The 13,745-nt window shown below is 59.6% G+C and overlaps 2 protein-coding genes across 2 annotated transcripts; both read left to right on the forward strand.

Moving 5' to 3' along the window:
* Positions 1–1,860: 1,860 nt before the first annotated feature.
* Positions 1,861–3,683, forward strand: LOC121233301 (proline-rich protein 22-like). The gene is made up of 3 exons (XM_041123466.1): positions 1,861–2,262; positions 2,365–2,469; positions 2,851–3,683. The coding sequence occupies exons 1-3, from the start codon at positions 2,160–2,162 to the stop codon at positions 3,681–3,683; spliced, it is 1,041 nt and encodes a 346-aa protein (XP_040979400.1). The 5' UTR covers positions 1,861–2,159.
* Positions 3,684–6,443: 2,760 nt separating this feature from the next.
* LOC115341270 (proline-rich protein 22-like) lies at positions 6,444–8,170 on the forward strand. Its single transcript, XM_041123467.1, has 4 exons — positions 6,444–6,750; positions 6,851–6,955; positions 7,337–7,529; positions 7,615–8,170. Exons 1-4 carry the CDS (start codon positions 6,648–6,650, stop codon positions 8,168–8,170), a joined length of 957 nt encoding a protein of 318 aa, XP_040979401.1. The 5' UTR covers positions 6,444–6,647.
* Positions 8,171–13,745: the final 5,575 nt, after the last annotated feature.

Genomic DNA, 13,745 nt, shown 5'->3' on the forward strand with positions numbered 1-13,745 from the left:
TCAGAAGGGAAAAAAAAATCCAACCCCCCAAAAAACCCCAGATCACTGCACCGGCCAGAAAGTGCCTGGAAACTTCATCTCTCTTTGTTGCCCATTTCCCAGGCGAGCTCCACAACCCGGGAGCAACGCAGCCAACGGCACCTTCAAGAAGCAGCCTCACCTTTCCGGGTCTGGCTTGCAGAAGGTGCAGGGTGAGGTCCCCGTCGGGGCGGTCCCCCAGCACCGGGGGGGTCGGGGGGGGCCGAGCCCCTTCCTTCGGGCAGTCCCAGTGGTGCCGCTGGGGCGGCGGGAGCCGCTCTGGACCCCGGGCAGGCGCAGTGCCGTCGGCGACAGCACGGCGCAGCTCCCGGTGCCGCTGCTGCTCAGCGTCTCGCCTCGCACGCTGACTCGCCCCAAGCATTGTCCTTCCCCAAAACCGTCCCCTGGAGCAGCTGCACCGCCACCTCCCGCAGCTCTCGGAGGCCACAGAGGGTTATTCCGCTCAAGAGGAGGAGGAAAAACGGAAGAAAAGAAAAAGCCCCAAACCCAAACCTAAAGGAGCCTCAGCGCCGGAGGACGAGCTCTCCTCTCCCAGAGCAGCCTGGGGGAACCACGGGCAGAAGAGGTGAACCCAGCCCTGGGGCTGGGGTTTGAGGACTGCTCACCGCTTCCCCAGCCACCCTCCCGGGCTGGAGAACTGCTGCAGCACATTGAAGGCAGAGAGCAGGGCCCAGCTCTGCACCACCAGCGCTTTGCCGGGACACAGACAGCCTGAGCAGAGCCTGGACCTCCTCGTACACCTCACCGCAGACAGCCAGAGCACACCCAGGCACCCTCCACGTGGAGGCCACTTCCCACCCCGGCTGGCCGACGCAACGGGCTGCCCACCTTCTTCAAGGACGTCAGCAGTTTGATGCTGACAAAGCCCATCTTGTTCTCCTGGACATGTTTCAGGAGGAAAGCATCCTTGGCCAGGTTCTCGTCAGAGAGGTAGAATTCCACCTGGGACACAACCCTCCTGACCAGCTGCAGGTCAGGCATGGAGTAGCTGCAGTCCAAGAGATCGGCCCCCAGAACATCGCTCGCATCGCAGAAGCTCCCGCCAAAGCAGCAGGGACACGGGTGTGACTTGGTGGCCTTTGGGATGTGCAGCACTGCCCGGTCCCAGCCACAGCGGTGCAGATGGCAGAGTGTTGAGGAGCGGGGTGGCTCAGCTGCGCCCTGAATCTAAATAAAGTTTTATGGTTTCAGAAGCGCGGTTGCTTTCACGCCCCCAGCATCGGTCCCTGCCACAAGTTACGCAGCGGCTGGCCTTGCACAATCTTGCAGCCAGAGGTGCCTCACGAACAGAGCGCAATTTCTTTAATTAACAGGATACAGGCCAGGACAGATCTTTGGCCTCCGGTTCACGGCAGTTGTCCCGACTCCCCCAGGCCACACACTGTTCACACAGCGGGAGCGAGAGGCCTGTGCTCCTACCAGGGTGTCCTTGGTAGTGCCAAATCCTCCAAGTACGAGGAGGGGATGTACTCACCCGGTCCCTGGGGTCCTCTAGAGCACAAACAGCCCCAGCATCTCATCATCGGATGTTGTGCAGAATCCAGTCCTTTTCTGGGAGCATGCGGCGGCGGGTGCTGTCTCCTCCTGGGTGTCACGCACCCAGGGAAAGCGTCGCCCCCTCCGAGGGGGATCCAGAGCTGCTGCTTTTCCCATCAGGAGACTAAAAGACCTGGCAGCACTGCTTGAGCCAGGGCTGGGGGAAAGCAGGCCACCGAGCGACACCGCGTGACCTTCCTTCGCGCCCTCGAGGTCCTTTTTCCTATTTCGGCATCACTCCAGTCAACGCAGCAAACAGAAGCATGGGCGATAGTCACAAACGCATTTGCCATCTGGCGCAAGGAGGCTGCGGGTGCAGCTGCAGCTTGGTCCCCACTCGGCTCGGCTGAATCAACTTGTTCTTTTTCCCCCACCTGAAAAATACTGTTGAAAACAAAGAGTATTTGCACCCACAGACCCACAGCCGCCTGTAGGCCCCGGGGGCACCCCAGACTCCCTTAACCCTTTCCCTCCCCAGGAGGAGCTGGGGAGGCTCTTGGGGGTGGGGCGGAACACAGGGAGCCCCCGCATTCCTTCCGGGGAGACGCCAAAGAGTCCTTAGCAGCCAACAGCCAGAAGGGACCATGGCGCGGCCACCAATGCAGCTCCCACTGCCTGGGCCCTGGGGCCCCCCGGCGCCCCAGCTTTTCCAGCCATTTGGGCTCCCCGGAACCTTCTACCCTCGAGGTAGGGACCGACCCCAACCCCTGCAGCCCCGGGACGCTCTTGGGGGCAAGAGCGGAGGTGACCGCCGGCCATCGCTCCTGTCTCTCTCTCTCTCTCTCTCAGGCTCAGCCAACCTGTGCCATCTGCCCGCGCAGGAGCAGCCCTTCCCTGCAGCCTGGGCACCCCTGGCAGGGGGGACACCCCAGGCCCCCCAGGCACCACCAGCAGGTATGGCACCCCAGTCTGCCCTGGCACCTTCGCCATCCCCATCACACCCGTCCCCCCGGCACTTTTCACCAGGGGGTTCAGCAAGCCCCGGTGAGCATCCTTGCCCTCGCCTGGGTGACGCGTGCCCAGGAAAGCCGCTCTGCAGAGAATTCCCCAAATATTTGGGGCCATCTCTCCCGTTTCACCTCCTAGAAGGGAGTCTCCTCCCCGATTTGCAACCCCGTCCCACCGGCACAGCAGCTCACCCTGTAGGGATCGCCCCGGCCACAAGCTCCCCACGCCCCTGGCCCAGAGCTGGGGGATGTCGGCCATCGGGGCCGGCTCGGCGGGTGCCCCTGGAGAGTCCCCCCGGCCCAGCACGGCTCCCCCTCACCCACACAGGTCTGCAGAGGGCTCCATGTGGCTGCCTCTTCGACCCCCGGGTCTTCCGCATCCAGTGGACAACCACCGACCTGCCTCCACCGGCCACCGCCACGCTCGGCCAAGGCGCCGCTTCTCTGCCGGCTGCTGCCCTGTGGGGTCCCGGGGGCTGCGGGGCCCCCCTGGCCTGGGCAGCCCCAGGGACCCCCCAGGGCCAACCACAATACCTTGCACCCTACGAAAATAAGAGGAGTGGGGTGGCCCCAGCCCCTCTCGAGCTGCCAGTGTCCATCCCCAGCTACGAGGACATCGAGGGGCCGCTGGCCAAGACCAACACCTGCGGCATGGCCACCCCTGCGGGGGCACCCCCAGGCAGCGACGTCCCCCCCGGCCCCTGCGCTGACCCCCACAACCAAGCCCTTGGGGAGCCCGTAGGTGAACTTTCTCAGGCAGCGCCTGAGAAAGTGGCTCTCCAAGAGGCCCTAGTGCTCTTGGATTGCTCCCTGGATGGGGTGGGGGTCAGCCAGGATGCTCCCAGCAGGAGCTCCATGCCCGAGGATGCTGGTGGCACCGGCGCAGCCACCCCCGACCGCGACTTCAGCTCGCTCTCGCTGCCTGAGGAGCTGCTCACCCCTGACTACTGCATCCCCGAGCTCAGCGACATCATGCTGAGCCTCAAAATATCCAACGTCATCGGGATGGAGCCCCAGGAGGAGCCGTGGGAGGATGCCGGGATGGACCTGCCACCATCCCCGCCTGCCGTGGCAGACAAGCCGAGGAAGAGGCAGGCGCAGAGCTCCTTGCCAATGCCACCCAGCAAGCGCAGGGCTCTCGCAGCCAACATGGGGGTGTGAGGGGGGGGGCGGGGATTAGACAGGGATGAGATGGATGGAGATGGGGGGAGTGGGGGGTGGGAGAGGAGGGGGGGTATTTGTTGAAGGGGGGGGCCGGGGAGGGGGGGTAGGGAGGGGTTAGACCAGCTTGCATGGGACCTTTTCTCTTGTCTTTTCAATTAAAAGCTGTTTCTCCAGAACCGCTCCGTGCCTGTGTGGGAGGCGGAGGGAGCGCAGGGGGCACCGGGAAAGAGCATCCACGAGGTGCAAAAGCCCCACTGAGCCCCAGATCCGAGCCGGCGAGCCCCGAGGGGAACCGAGCCACCCCCGCGGCCGAGTCACCACCAGCGGGGCAGGCAGCGGTGGGGCGGGACGCGGACGACTCCCCTCTCCCCTTCCGCAGGGGAAGCAGCCCTTTGGTGGGGAAGCCAGGGCAGACAGGTCCCTGCAGGACTCACGGACGCGGCCCCACGCAGAAAGCATCACGGAGCCCCTGGGACAAGGACAGACCTTGGGGGCCGGGAGGGACACGGACACACACGACAACAAGGGCTGCAAGGCCTTCGCCTTGAACACCACCAGCGTCCCCTCCAGCGGGGACAGGGCTCGGTGCAAAGCCCTTCAAAGCCTCAAGACCATCACAGCCTTCCTCGGGTCCCACCGACCTCAGCCCCGGAGAGCCCAGCTTTGCCTCACTGACACAGCAAAATCACCCCAAGAATGGCGAGGGAGGGAGCTGCAGGCCAGGCAGGGACCCTCCTCCCCTTGTCTGGCTGCACCTTGGGCAGCCGCAAGACCGGGAAGTGGTAGCGGGGGGAGCGGAAATCAGAAGGGAAAAAAAAATCCAACCCCCCAAAAAACCCCAGATCACTGCACCGGCCAGAAAGTGCCTGGAAACTTCATCTCTCTTTGTTGCCCATTTCCCAGGCGAGCTCCACAACCCGGGAGCAACGCAGCCAACGGCACCTTCAAGAAGCAGCCTCACCTTTCCGGGTCTGGCTTGCAGAAGGTGCAGGGTGAGGTCCCCGTCGGGGCGGTCCCCCAGCACCGGGGGGGTCGGGGGGGGCCGAGCCCCTTCCTTCGGGCAGTCCCAGTGGTGCCGCTGGGGCGGCGGGAGCCGCTCTGGACCCCGGGCAGGCGCAGTGCCGTCGGCGACAGCACGGCGCAGCTCCCGGTGCCGCTGCTGCTCAGCGTCTCGCCTCGCACGCTGACTCGCCCCAAGCATTGTCCTTCCCCAAAACCGTCCCCTGGAGCAGCTGCACCGCCACCCTCCCGCAGCTCTCGGAGGCCACAGAGGGTTATTCCGCTCAAGAGGAGGAGGAAAAACGGAAGAAAAGAAAAAGCCCCAAACCCAAACCTAAAGGAGCCTCAGCGCCGGAGGACGAGCTCTCCTCTCCCAGAGCAGCCTGGGGGAACCACGGGCAGAAGAGGTGAACCCAGCCCTGGGGCTGGGGTTTGAGGACTGCTCACCGCTTCCCCAGCCACCCTCCCGGGCTGGAGAACTGCTGCAGCACATTGAAGGCAGAGAGCAGGGCCCAGCTCTGCACCACCAGCGCTTTGCCGGGACACAGACAGCCTGAGCAGAGCCTGGACCTCCTCGTACACCTCACCGCAGACAGCCAGAGCACACCCAGGCACCCTCCACGTGGAGGCCACTTCCCACCCCGGCTGGCCGACGCAACGGGCTGCCCACCTTCTTCAAGGACGTCAGCAGTTTGATGCTGACAAAGCCCATCTTGTTCTCCTGGACATGTTTCAGGAGGAAAGCATCCTTGGCCAGGTTCTCGTCAGAGAGGTAGAATTCCACCTGGGACACAACCCTCCTGACCAGCTGCAGGTCAGGCATGGAGTAGCTGCAGTCCAAGAGATCGGCCCCCAGAACATCGCTCGCATCGCAGAAGCTCCCGCCAAAGCAGCAGGGACACGGGTGTGACTTGGTGGCCTTTGGGATGTGCAGCACTGCCCGGTCCCAGCCACAGCGGTGCAGATGGCAGAGTGTTGAGGAGCGGGGTGGCTCAGCTGCGCCCTGAATCTAAATAAAGTTTTATGGTTTCAGAAGCGCGGTTGCTTTCACGCCCCCAGCATCGGTCCCTGCCACAAGTTACGCAGCGGCTGGCCTTGCACAATCTTGCAGCCAGAGGTGCCTCACGAACAGAGCGCAATTTCTTTAATTAACAGGATACAGGCCAGGACAGATCTTTGGCCTCCGGTTCACGGCAGTTGTCCCGACTCCCCCAGGCCACACACTGTTCACACAGCGGGAGCGAGAGGCCTGTGCTCCTACCAGGGTGTCCTTGGTAGTGCCAAATCCTCCAAGTACGAGGAGGGGATGTACTCACCCGGTCCCTGGGGTCCTCTAGAGCACAAACAGCCCCAGCATCTCATCATCGGATGTTGTGCAGAATCCAGTCCTTTTCTGGGAGCATGCGGCGGCGGGTGCTGTCTCCTCCTGGGTGTCACGCACCCAGGGAAAGCGTCGCCCCCTCCGAGGGGGATCCAGAGCTGCTGCTTTTCCCATCAGGAGACTAAAAGACCTGGCAGCACTGCTTGAGCCAGGGCTGGGGGAAAGCAGGCCACCGAGCGACACCGCGTGACCTTCCTTCGCGCCCTCGAGGTCCTTTTTCCTATTTCGGCATCACTCCAGTCAACGCAGCAAACAGAAGCATGGGCGATAGTCACAAACGCATTTGCCATCTGGCGCAAGGAGGCTGCGGGTGCAGCTGCAGCTTGGTCCCCACTCGGCTCGGCTGAATCAACTTGTTCTTTTTCCCCCACCTGAAAAATACTATTGAAAACAAAGAGTATTTGCACCCACAGACCCACAGCCGCCTGTAGGCCCCGGGGGCACCCCAGACTCCCTTAACCCTTTCCCTCCCCAGGAGGAGCTGGGGAGGCTCTTGGGGGTGGGGCGGAACACAGGGAGCCCCCGCATTCCTTCCGGGGAGACGCCAAAGAGTCCTTAGCAGCCAACAGCCAGAAGGGACCATGGCGCGGCCACCAATGCAGCTCCCACTGCCTGGGCCCTGGGGCCCCCCGGCGCCCCAGCTTTTCCAGCCATTTGGGCTCCCCGGAACCTTCTACCCTCGAGGTAGGGACCGACCCCAACCCCTGCAGCCCCGGGACGCTCTTGGGGGCAAGAGCGGAGGTGACCGCCGGCCATCGCTCCTGTCTCTCTCTCTCTCTCTCAGGCTCAGCCAACCTGTGCCATCTGCCCGCGCAGGAGCAGCCCTTCCCTGCAGCCTGGGCACCCCTGGCAGGGGGGACACCCCAGGCCCCCCAGGCACCACCAGCAGGTATGGCACCCCAGTCTGCCCTGGCACCTTCGCCATCCCCATCACACCCGTCCCCCCGGCACTTTTCACCAGGGGGTTCAGCAAGCCCCGGTGAGCATCCTTGCCCTCGCCTGGGTGACGCGTGCCCAGGAAAGCCGCTCTGCAGAGAATTCCCCAAATATTTGGGGCCATCTCTCCCGTTTCACCTCCTAGAAGGGAGTCTCCTCCCCGATTTGCAACCCCGTCCCACCGGCACAGCAGCTCACCCTGTAGGGATCGCCCCGGCCACAAGCTCCCCACGCCCCTGGCCCAGAGCTGGGGGATGTCGGCCATCGGGGCCGGCTCGGCGGGTGCCCCTGGAGAGTCCCCCCGGCCCAGCACGGCTCCCCCTCACCCACACAGGTCTGCAGAGGGCTCCATGTGGCTGCCTCTTCGACCCCCGGGTCTTCCGCATCCAGTGGACAACCACCGACCTGCCTCCACCGGCCACCGCCACGCTCGGCCAAGGCGCCGCTTCTCTGCCGGCTGCTGCCCTGTGGGGTCCCGGGGGCTGCGGGGCCCCCCCTGGCCTGGGCAGCCCCAGGGACCCCCCAGGGCCAACCACAATACCTTGCACCCTACGAAAATAAGAGGAGTGGGGTGGCCCCAGCCCCTCTCGAGCTGCCAGTGTCCATCCCCAGCTACGAGGACATCGAGGGGCCGCTGGCCAAGACCAACACCTGCGGCATGGCCACCCCTGCGGGGGCACCCCCAGGCAGCGACGTCCCCCCCGGCCCCTGCGCTGACCCCCACAACCAAGCCCTTGGGGAGCCCGTAGGTGAACTTTCTCAGGCAGCGCCTGAGAAAGTGGCTCTCCAAGAGGCCCTAGTGCTCTTGGATTGCTCCCTGGATGGGGTGGGGGTCAGCCAGGATGCTCCCAGCAGGAGCTCCATGCCCGAGGATGCTGGTGGCACCGGCGCAGCCACCCCCGACCGCGACTTCAGCTCGCTCTCGCTGCCTGAGGAGCTGCTCACCCCTGACTACTGCATCCCCGAGCTCAGCGACATCATGCTGAGCCTCAAAATATCCAACGTCATCGGGATGGAGCCCCAGGAGGAGCCGTGGGAGGATGCCGGGATGGACCTGCCACCATCCCCGCCTGCCGTGGCAGACAAGCCGAGGAAGAGGCAGGCGCAGAGCTCCTTGCCAATGCCACCCAGCAAGCGCAGGGCTCTCGCAGCCAACATGGGGGTGTGAGGGGGGGGCGGGGATTAGACAGGGATGAGATGGATGGAGATGGGGGGAGTGGGGGGGTGGGAGAGGAGGGGGGGTATTTGTTGAAGGGGGGGCCGGGGAGGGGGGGGTAGGGAGGGGTTAGACCAGCTTGCATGGGACCTTTTCTCTTGTCTTTTCAATTAAAAGCTGTTTCTCCAGAACCGCTCCGTGCCTGTGTGGGAGGCGGAGGGAGCGCAGGGGGCACCGGGAAAGAGCATCCACGAGGTGCAAAAGCCCCACTGAGCCCCAAATCCGAGCCGGCGAGCCCCGAGGGGAACCGAGCCACCCCCGCGGCCGAGTCACCACCAGCGGGGCAGGCAGCGGTGGGGCGGGACGCGGACGACTCCCCTCTCCCCTTCCGCAGGGGAAGCAGCCCTTTGGTGGGGAAGCCAGGACAGACAGGTCCCTGCAGGACTCACGGACGCGGCCCCACGCAGAAAGCATCACGGAGCCCCTGGGACAAGGACAGACCTTGGGGGCCGGGAGGGACACGGACACACACGACAACAAGGGCTGCAAGGCCTTCGCCTTGAACACCACCAGCGTCCCCTCCAGCGGGGACAGGGCTCGGTGCAAAGCCCTTCAAAGCCTCAAGACCATCACAGCCTTCCTCGGGTCCCACCGACCTCAGCCCCGGAGAGCCCAGCTTTGCCTCACTGACACAGCAAAATCACCCCAAGAATGGCGAGGGAGGGAGCTGCAGGCCAGGCAGGGACCCTCCTCCCCTTGTCTGGCTGCACCTTGGGCAGCCGCAAGACCGGGAAGTGGTAGCGGGGGGAGCGGAAATCAGAAGGGAAAAAAAAATCCAACCCCCCAAAAAACCCCAGATCACTGCACCGGCCAGAAAGTGCCTGGAAACTTCATCTCTCTTTGTTGCCCATTTCCCAGGCGAGCTCCACAACCCGGGAGCAACGCAGCCAACGGCACCTTCAAGAAGCAGCCTCACCTTTCCGGGTCTGGCTTGCAGAAGGTGCAGGGTGAGGTCCCCGTCGGGGCGGTCCCCCAGCACCGGGGGGGTCGGGGGGGGGCCGAGCCCCTTCCTTCGGGCAGTCCCAGTGGTGCCGCTGGGGCGGCGGGAGCCGCTCTGGACCCCGGGCAGGCGCAGTGCCGTCGGCGACAGCACGGCGCAGCTCCCGGTGCCGCTGCTGCTCAGCGTCTCGCCTCGCACGCTGACTCGCCCCAAGCATTGTCCTTCCCCAAAACCGTCCCCTGGAGCAGCTGCACCGCCACCCTCCCGCAGCTCTCGGAGGCCACAGAGGGTTATTCCGCTCAAGAGGAGGAGGAAAAACGGAAGAAAAGAAAAAGCCCCAAACCCAAACCTAAAGGAGCCTCAGCGCCGGAGGACGAGCTCTCCTCTCCCAGAGCAGCCTGGGGGAACCACGGGCAGAAGAGGTGAACCCAGCCCTGGGGCTGGGGTTTGAGGACTGCTCACCGCTTCCCCAGCCACCCTCCCGGGCTGGAGAACTGCTGCAGCACATTGAAGGCAGAGAGCAGGGCCCAGCTCTGCACCACCAGCGCTTTGCCGGGACACAGACAGCCTGAGCAGAGCCTGGACCTCCTCGTACACCTCACCGCAGACAGCCAGAGCACACCCAGGCACCCTCCACGTGGAGGCCACTTCCCACCCCGGCTGGCCGACGCAACGGGCTGCCCACCTTCTTCAAGGACGTCAGCAGTTTGATGCTGACAAAGCCCATCTTGTTCTCCTGGACATGTTTCAGGAGGAAAGCATCCTTGGCCAGGTTCTCGTCAGAGAGGTAGAATTCCACCTGGGACACAACCCTCCTGACCAGCTGCAGGTCAGGCATGGAGTAGCTGCTGAGACAAGGGGAGTCAAAAGAATCTCAGTAGATATTATAAAGGGGGATGAAAGATGGTGTTTAACGCTTACACTGTTGAAATTAGCTGAGGCAGAGACAGTTCCTGATAACAAGCACTGGCCCCAAGAGACAGCTAATAAGGCAGAGACAGTTTCTGATAGGAAGCAGGAGCTGGACCCAAGAACCAGCCAAGACTGGTCTTGCGGCTTGGGTGAATACCAAGAAACCACCGAGCCTGCGCAAGAAAAGAGGTTACTAGCGGTGACAAAGAGGAGTCGTCTATCTTCATCTCTGCAACCACCAGACGACCACCATAAGGTGGCACTATGCAAGCGCAGTTGGGAGGAGACTATGGAAATTACCTTTCGGAACTCGTTTTAATATGAAGCGGGGACAGGCTATGCATATGTATAGGCGTATCTCCTATGTATAGGAGATGTATATGTAACACTTGACTGTGTAAATTTAGGGCGAACTGCCGAGTCGGGCGCGCACGACTTTGGCGGGACTACCCCCCGTGCTGCCCAGTGCTGAATGAACATACCTACTTCACAATCTCGCTGATTGCGGAGTCCGTTCCCGCACGTCAGTTTGGCGAGCCAGCCAGGAGACTCTGCTCGGCTGCGGGATCGACTGCGGAGCGGACGCCCCTCGGCGCGCCCCGAGCACTTTCCTCGGAGGAGCCTCCGCTGCCAGCCGCTCCCCGCGGGAGCGGACAACGACCTCCTGAAGCCGCGGACCGAGCGGTACGTGTCACAGAGGGAGCCTGGAAAAGTACGAGCCGGGGCAGCTGGTAAATCGCGCAGAGACGTCTGGCGTGCGGCAGAGTCCCCGTATGGGAGGAGGGTACCCTGTATGGTAACAAGGGGGGATTTGCTGACCGATAGAGCGGCCGCCAGCGATCTTGGGGGTAGATCGAGCAAATCCGGGGTGACCGCTGCATCCCAGTTATTGGGAGCCAGGACGGACCTGTCCATGAATGGTATACAAGAGGCAGGAGAAGGGTAAGCGGACCCCCTCGCAATTGCGCTTGGGTACATTTTTTGGGGTAAGCGGACCCCCTCGCAATTGCGCTTGGTACATTTTTGCAGCTGCTGAAAGGTTGGCAACTGGAGCGATGATTGTATGATGTGAATGTTTGGAAATTTAAGGTTAAAGATTTTGTATGGGTGTGTAAGAAATATGTTAACTTTATAGGTGTATGTATGTTTGTTAATGTGTGAATGTCTTTACGTATTAATAGGGGTGATTCCCTGCTTTGTATGTGGGCTTGCAACTGGACTATATATAATTGGCATCCGGCTTGGTTTCGTTGAAGTGTAAATCTTGTGGGAGAAGGTGGTACTGTACATCTAGCAGACGGAAAACCCAGACTGCCTTGAGTGTTTTCCCCAAATTCCAACACTTTTATGATTGGGAAAGAGTTCACCAAGAATCTGAAATAGTGGAGATTGGTGTGTGTAAGGGAAAAATTTAATTCCAGAAATTTGGGACGTGTGGGAGGAAAACTGGGGGAAGACTATAAAGTGTAAGAAACGGTTTGCATGGAAACTTACTAAAAGGAGAAGCCAAAATCAAACTTAAGAATCATAAGGAGAAGTTATAAATGGGAAACAATCAAGGAGGAGTATTAAGGAAGAGTCCTCTGGGTTGTGTAATTGCCCACTGGAAAGATATTGTTGGGACCGGAGGTACGGAAAGTAAAAAGAACCTTATTAAATACTGCAATCAATGGTGGCCATTGTATAAGTTAGAAGGTGATACGAAGTGGCCACTTAATGGGTCAATAGATTATAATACTCTATTACAACTAATGCTGTTTTTAAGGAGAGAAGGAAAATGGGGTGAGGTTTCGTATGCACACATGTTTTTCACCCTCCGAAATCATCCGGAGTGGCAAAGGGACTGTGGAATGGTACACCCGAGGACGCCATGGTGCTTGCACTTGAGCGAGAGAACAACAAGGAGCTTAGAGGTAAACTGAGGCGGTGTTGTTCGGCATGTAGTATTGGACAAAGAAGTACAAAGATAAATAAAATCCATCAGGCACCAGAACAAGATCTCACTGATTTGTTTAAGCCTCCCCGACGACCACACGAACAGGATGCAGACTCGGATAGAACTCCGACCACCCCCGGACAGCAAAGTACCCTTTTCTACTGCTGACCTAGGGGAATGGAAAAAGGTTGCAAAAGATTATAGGAGTGATCCGGTAAGTGTAACTAAGCATTTCCAATTTATTGTAAAATAGCATAACCCTGATTGGAAGGATATACAGCTATTACTGGAATATATGACTGAGACAGAGAAACAGCTGATTTTAAAAACCTGGGAACCCCAGCCAAAAAGCAACAGAGCTACACTCCTTGTAAGAGTTTAAACAACAACAAAACCATTCCCATTGCACAGAGAAAATACTCAGCAGGCAGATGAATTCCCAATTTATTGCTCTTAAAAAGCATCCATTCTTCCACAAGGACTGTTCCTTTTCAATTTTCTGCCCATTTGTATTTTGTGCGTCTGAGGATACACAGGATGAGAGATCAGATCTTTTCAGTCGATCCTCACTAACCTTTAGGATTGGGGTTTTTGACAAGGTGCCCTCAAACCAGCACCTCTCTCTTCCAGCCTATCGCAATGCCATTCTGCTCAAGGGACTAAAACAAGGAACCGGCAGGACGTGTCTCTTAATCCCTCCACGGGCAAACCTGCAGAGGAACGGGCCTTCACAGCATTGGAGCTAGGCCCTGTGATGCTGGGAGTTGCGTACTGCCTGCATCAAACTGTGTTCCCAACTATTAACTACATCTTTTGTAAGCCAGCTTCTCAAAAGTTGTTTGCTGCTAGGTATCGGCCAACAATAAAATGCACAGGGAGAGAGAAGGTCTCAGAGAAAAGCTGAACCCATTAAGAAGTAAACAAATGTCGCACAAATGTCACTTGGAAATAAGGAAATACGGTGGAGTGTAAGGAATTATGGCATGCAAGTATTCTCTGGTATATGGTCTGGCAGGCAGCCATTCTCATATCCTCCACATGCAGGGGCCCCAGCCAGAACTCGGTCAGAGATGAGAACTTTCCTTCCTCTTCAGAAAGGCCCTCTCCTTGCTTAATACGGAACAAGTTAATGAAAGGAATTACACAGCGCGCCACACCAGAAGGACAGATATCACCCACCCAAGACTTACGCTGTGGTCATGAAGTCTTCATGAATCAGCAGGGACACAAAAGTACGATTCAGGAAGGGACGCTGAAGTGGCGATGAGGAGAAGGGGTGGAAAGAATGGAAGAAAGCAAGGGATGACAGGCTGCCAAACTCAAACAAATGCAGTGCTCTCTCTACCATCAGGAGATCAAACACCTCCAGGCTGTTCAGAAACGTACGCACACTACTGGCAGTGCCGTCCAAAGGGATTACACTGAGGGAAAGAGCTTGGTCACAGACAAGAGCAACATTTCAAGCATCTTCTGAACACCACAAGACAGACAACACACCTTCCTCTCCAAAATCAACACAGAGAACAAAACAAGGAGGAAGGTTAATCCTCCTGGATCTGACACTATTCCAGCAGAATGCTAATAAGCAAAGCTAAAGAAACAACTGCGTTTCAAGTCATCCCCAAATAAAGTCACGCGGCAGAATTTCAAAGACCCAGCCTACTTCTCCAAAGGAAAAAGGAGACTAGTGTGGCACGAGATCTAATGTAGCTTCAGGTCTGGAGACAGCCTAATTCGCA

This window comes from Aquila chrysaetos, chromosome 5 (genome assembly GCF_900496995.4).
Source record: "Aquila chrysaetos chrysaetos chromosome 5, bAquChr1.4, whole genome shotgun sequence".
Lineage (NCBI taxonomy): Eukaryota > Metazoa > Chordata > Aves > Accipitriformes > Accipitridae > Aquila > Aquila chrysaetos.

Bases quoted from the DNA above. Each gene is read 5' to 3' on its own strand.
- LOC121233301 (XM_041123466.1), top strand. From the start codon at position 2,160: ATGGCGCGGCCACCAATGCAGCTCCCACTGCCTGGGCCCTGGGGCCCC. The intron at 2,263-2,364 runs GTAGGGACCGAC...TCTCTCTCTCAG, and splicing joins CGGAACCTTCTACCCTCGAG to GCTCAGCCAACCTGTGCCAT. The intron at 2,470-2,850 runs GTATGGCACCCC...TCACCCACACAG, and splicing joins CCCCCAGGCACCACCAGCAG to GTCTGCAGAGGGCTCCATGT.
- LOC115341270 (XM_041123467.1), top strand. From the start codon at position 6,648: ATGGCGCGGCCACCAATGCAGCTCCCACTGCCTGGGCCCTGGGGCCCC. The intron at 6,751-6,850 runs GTAGGGACCGAC...TCTCTCTCTCAG, and splicing joins CGGAACCTTCTACCCTCGAG to GCTCAGCCAACCTGTGCCAT. The intron at 6,956-7,336 runs GTATGGCACCCC...TCACCCACACAG, and splicing joins CCCCCAGGCACCACCAGCAG to GTCTGCAGAGGGCTCCATGT.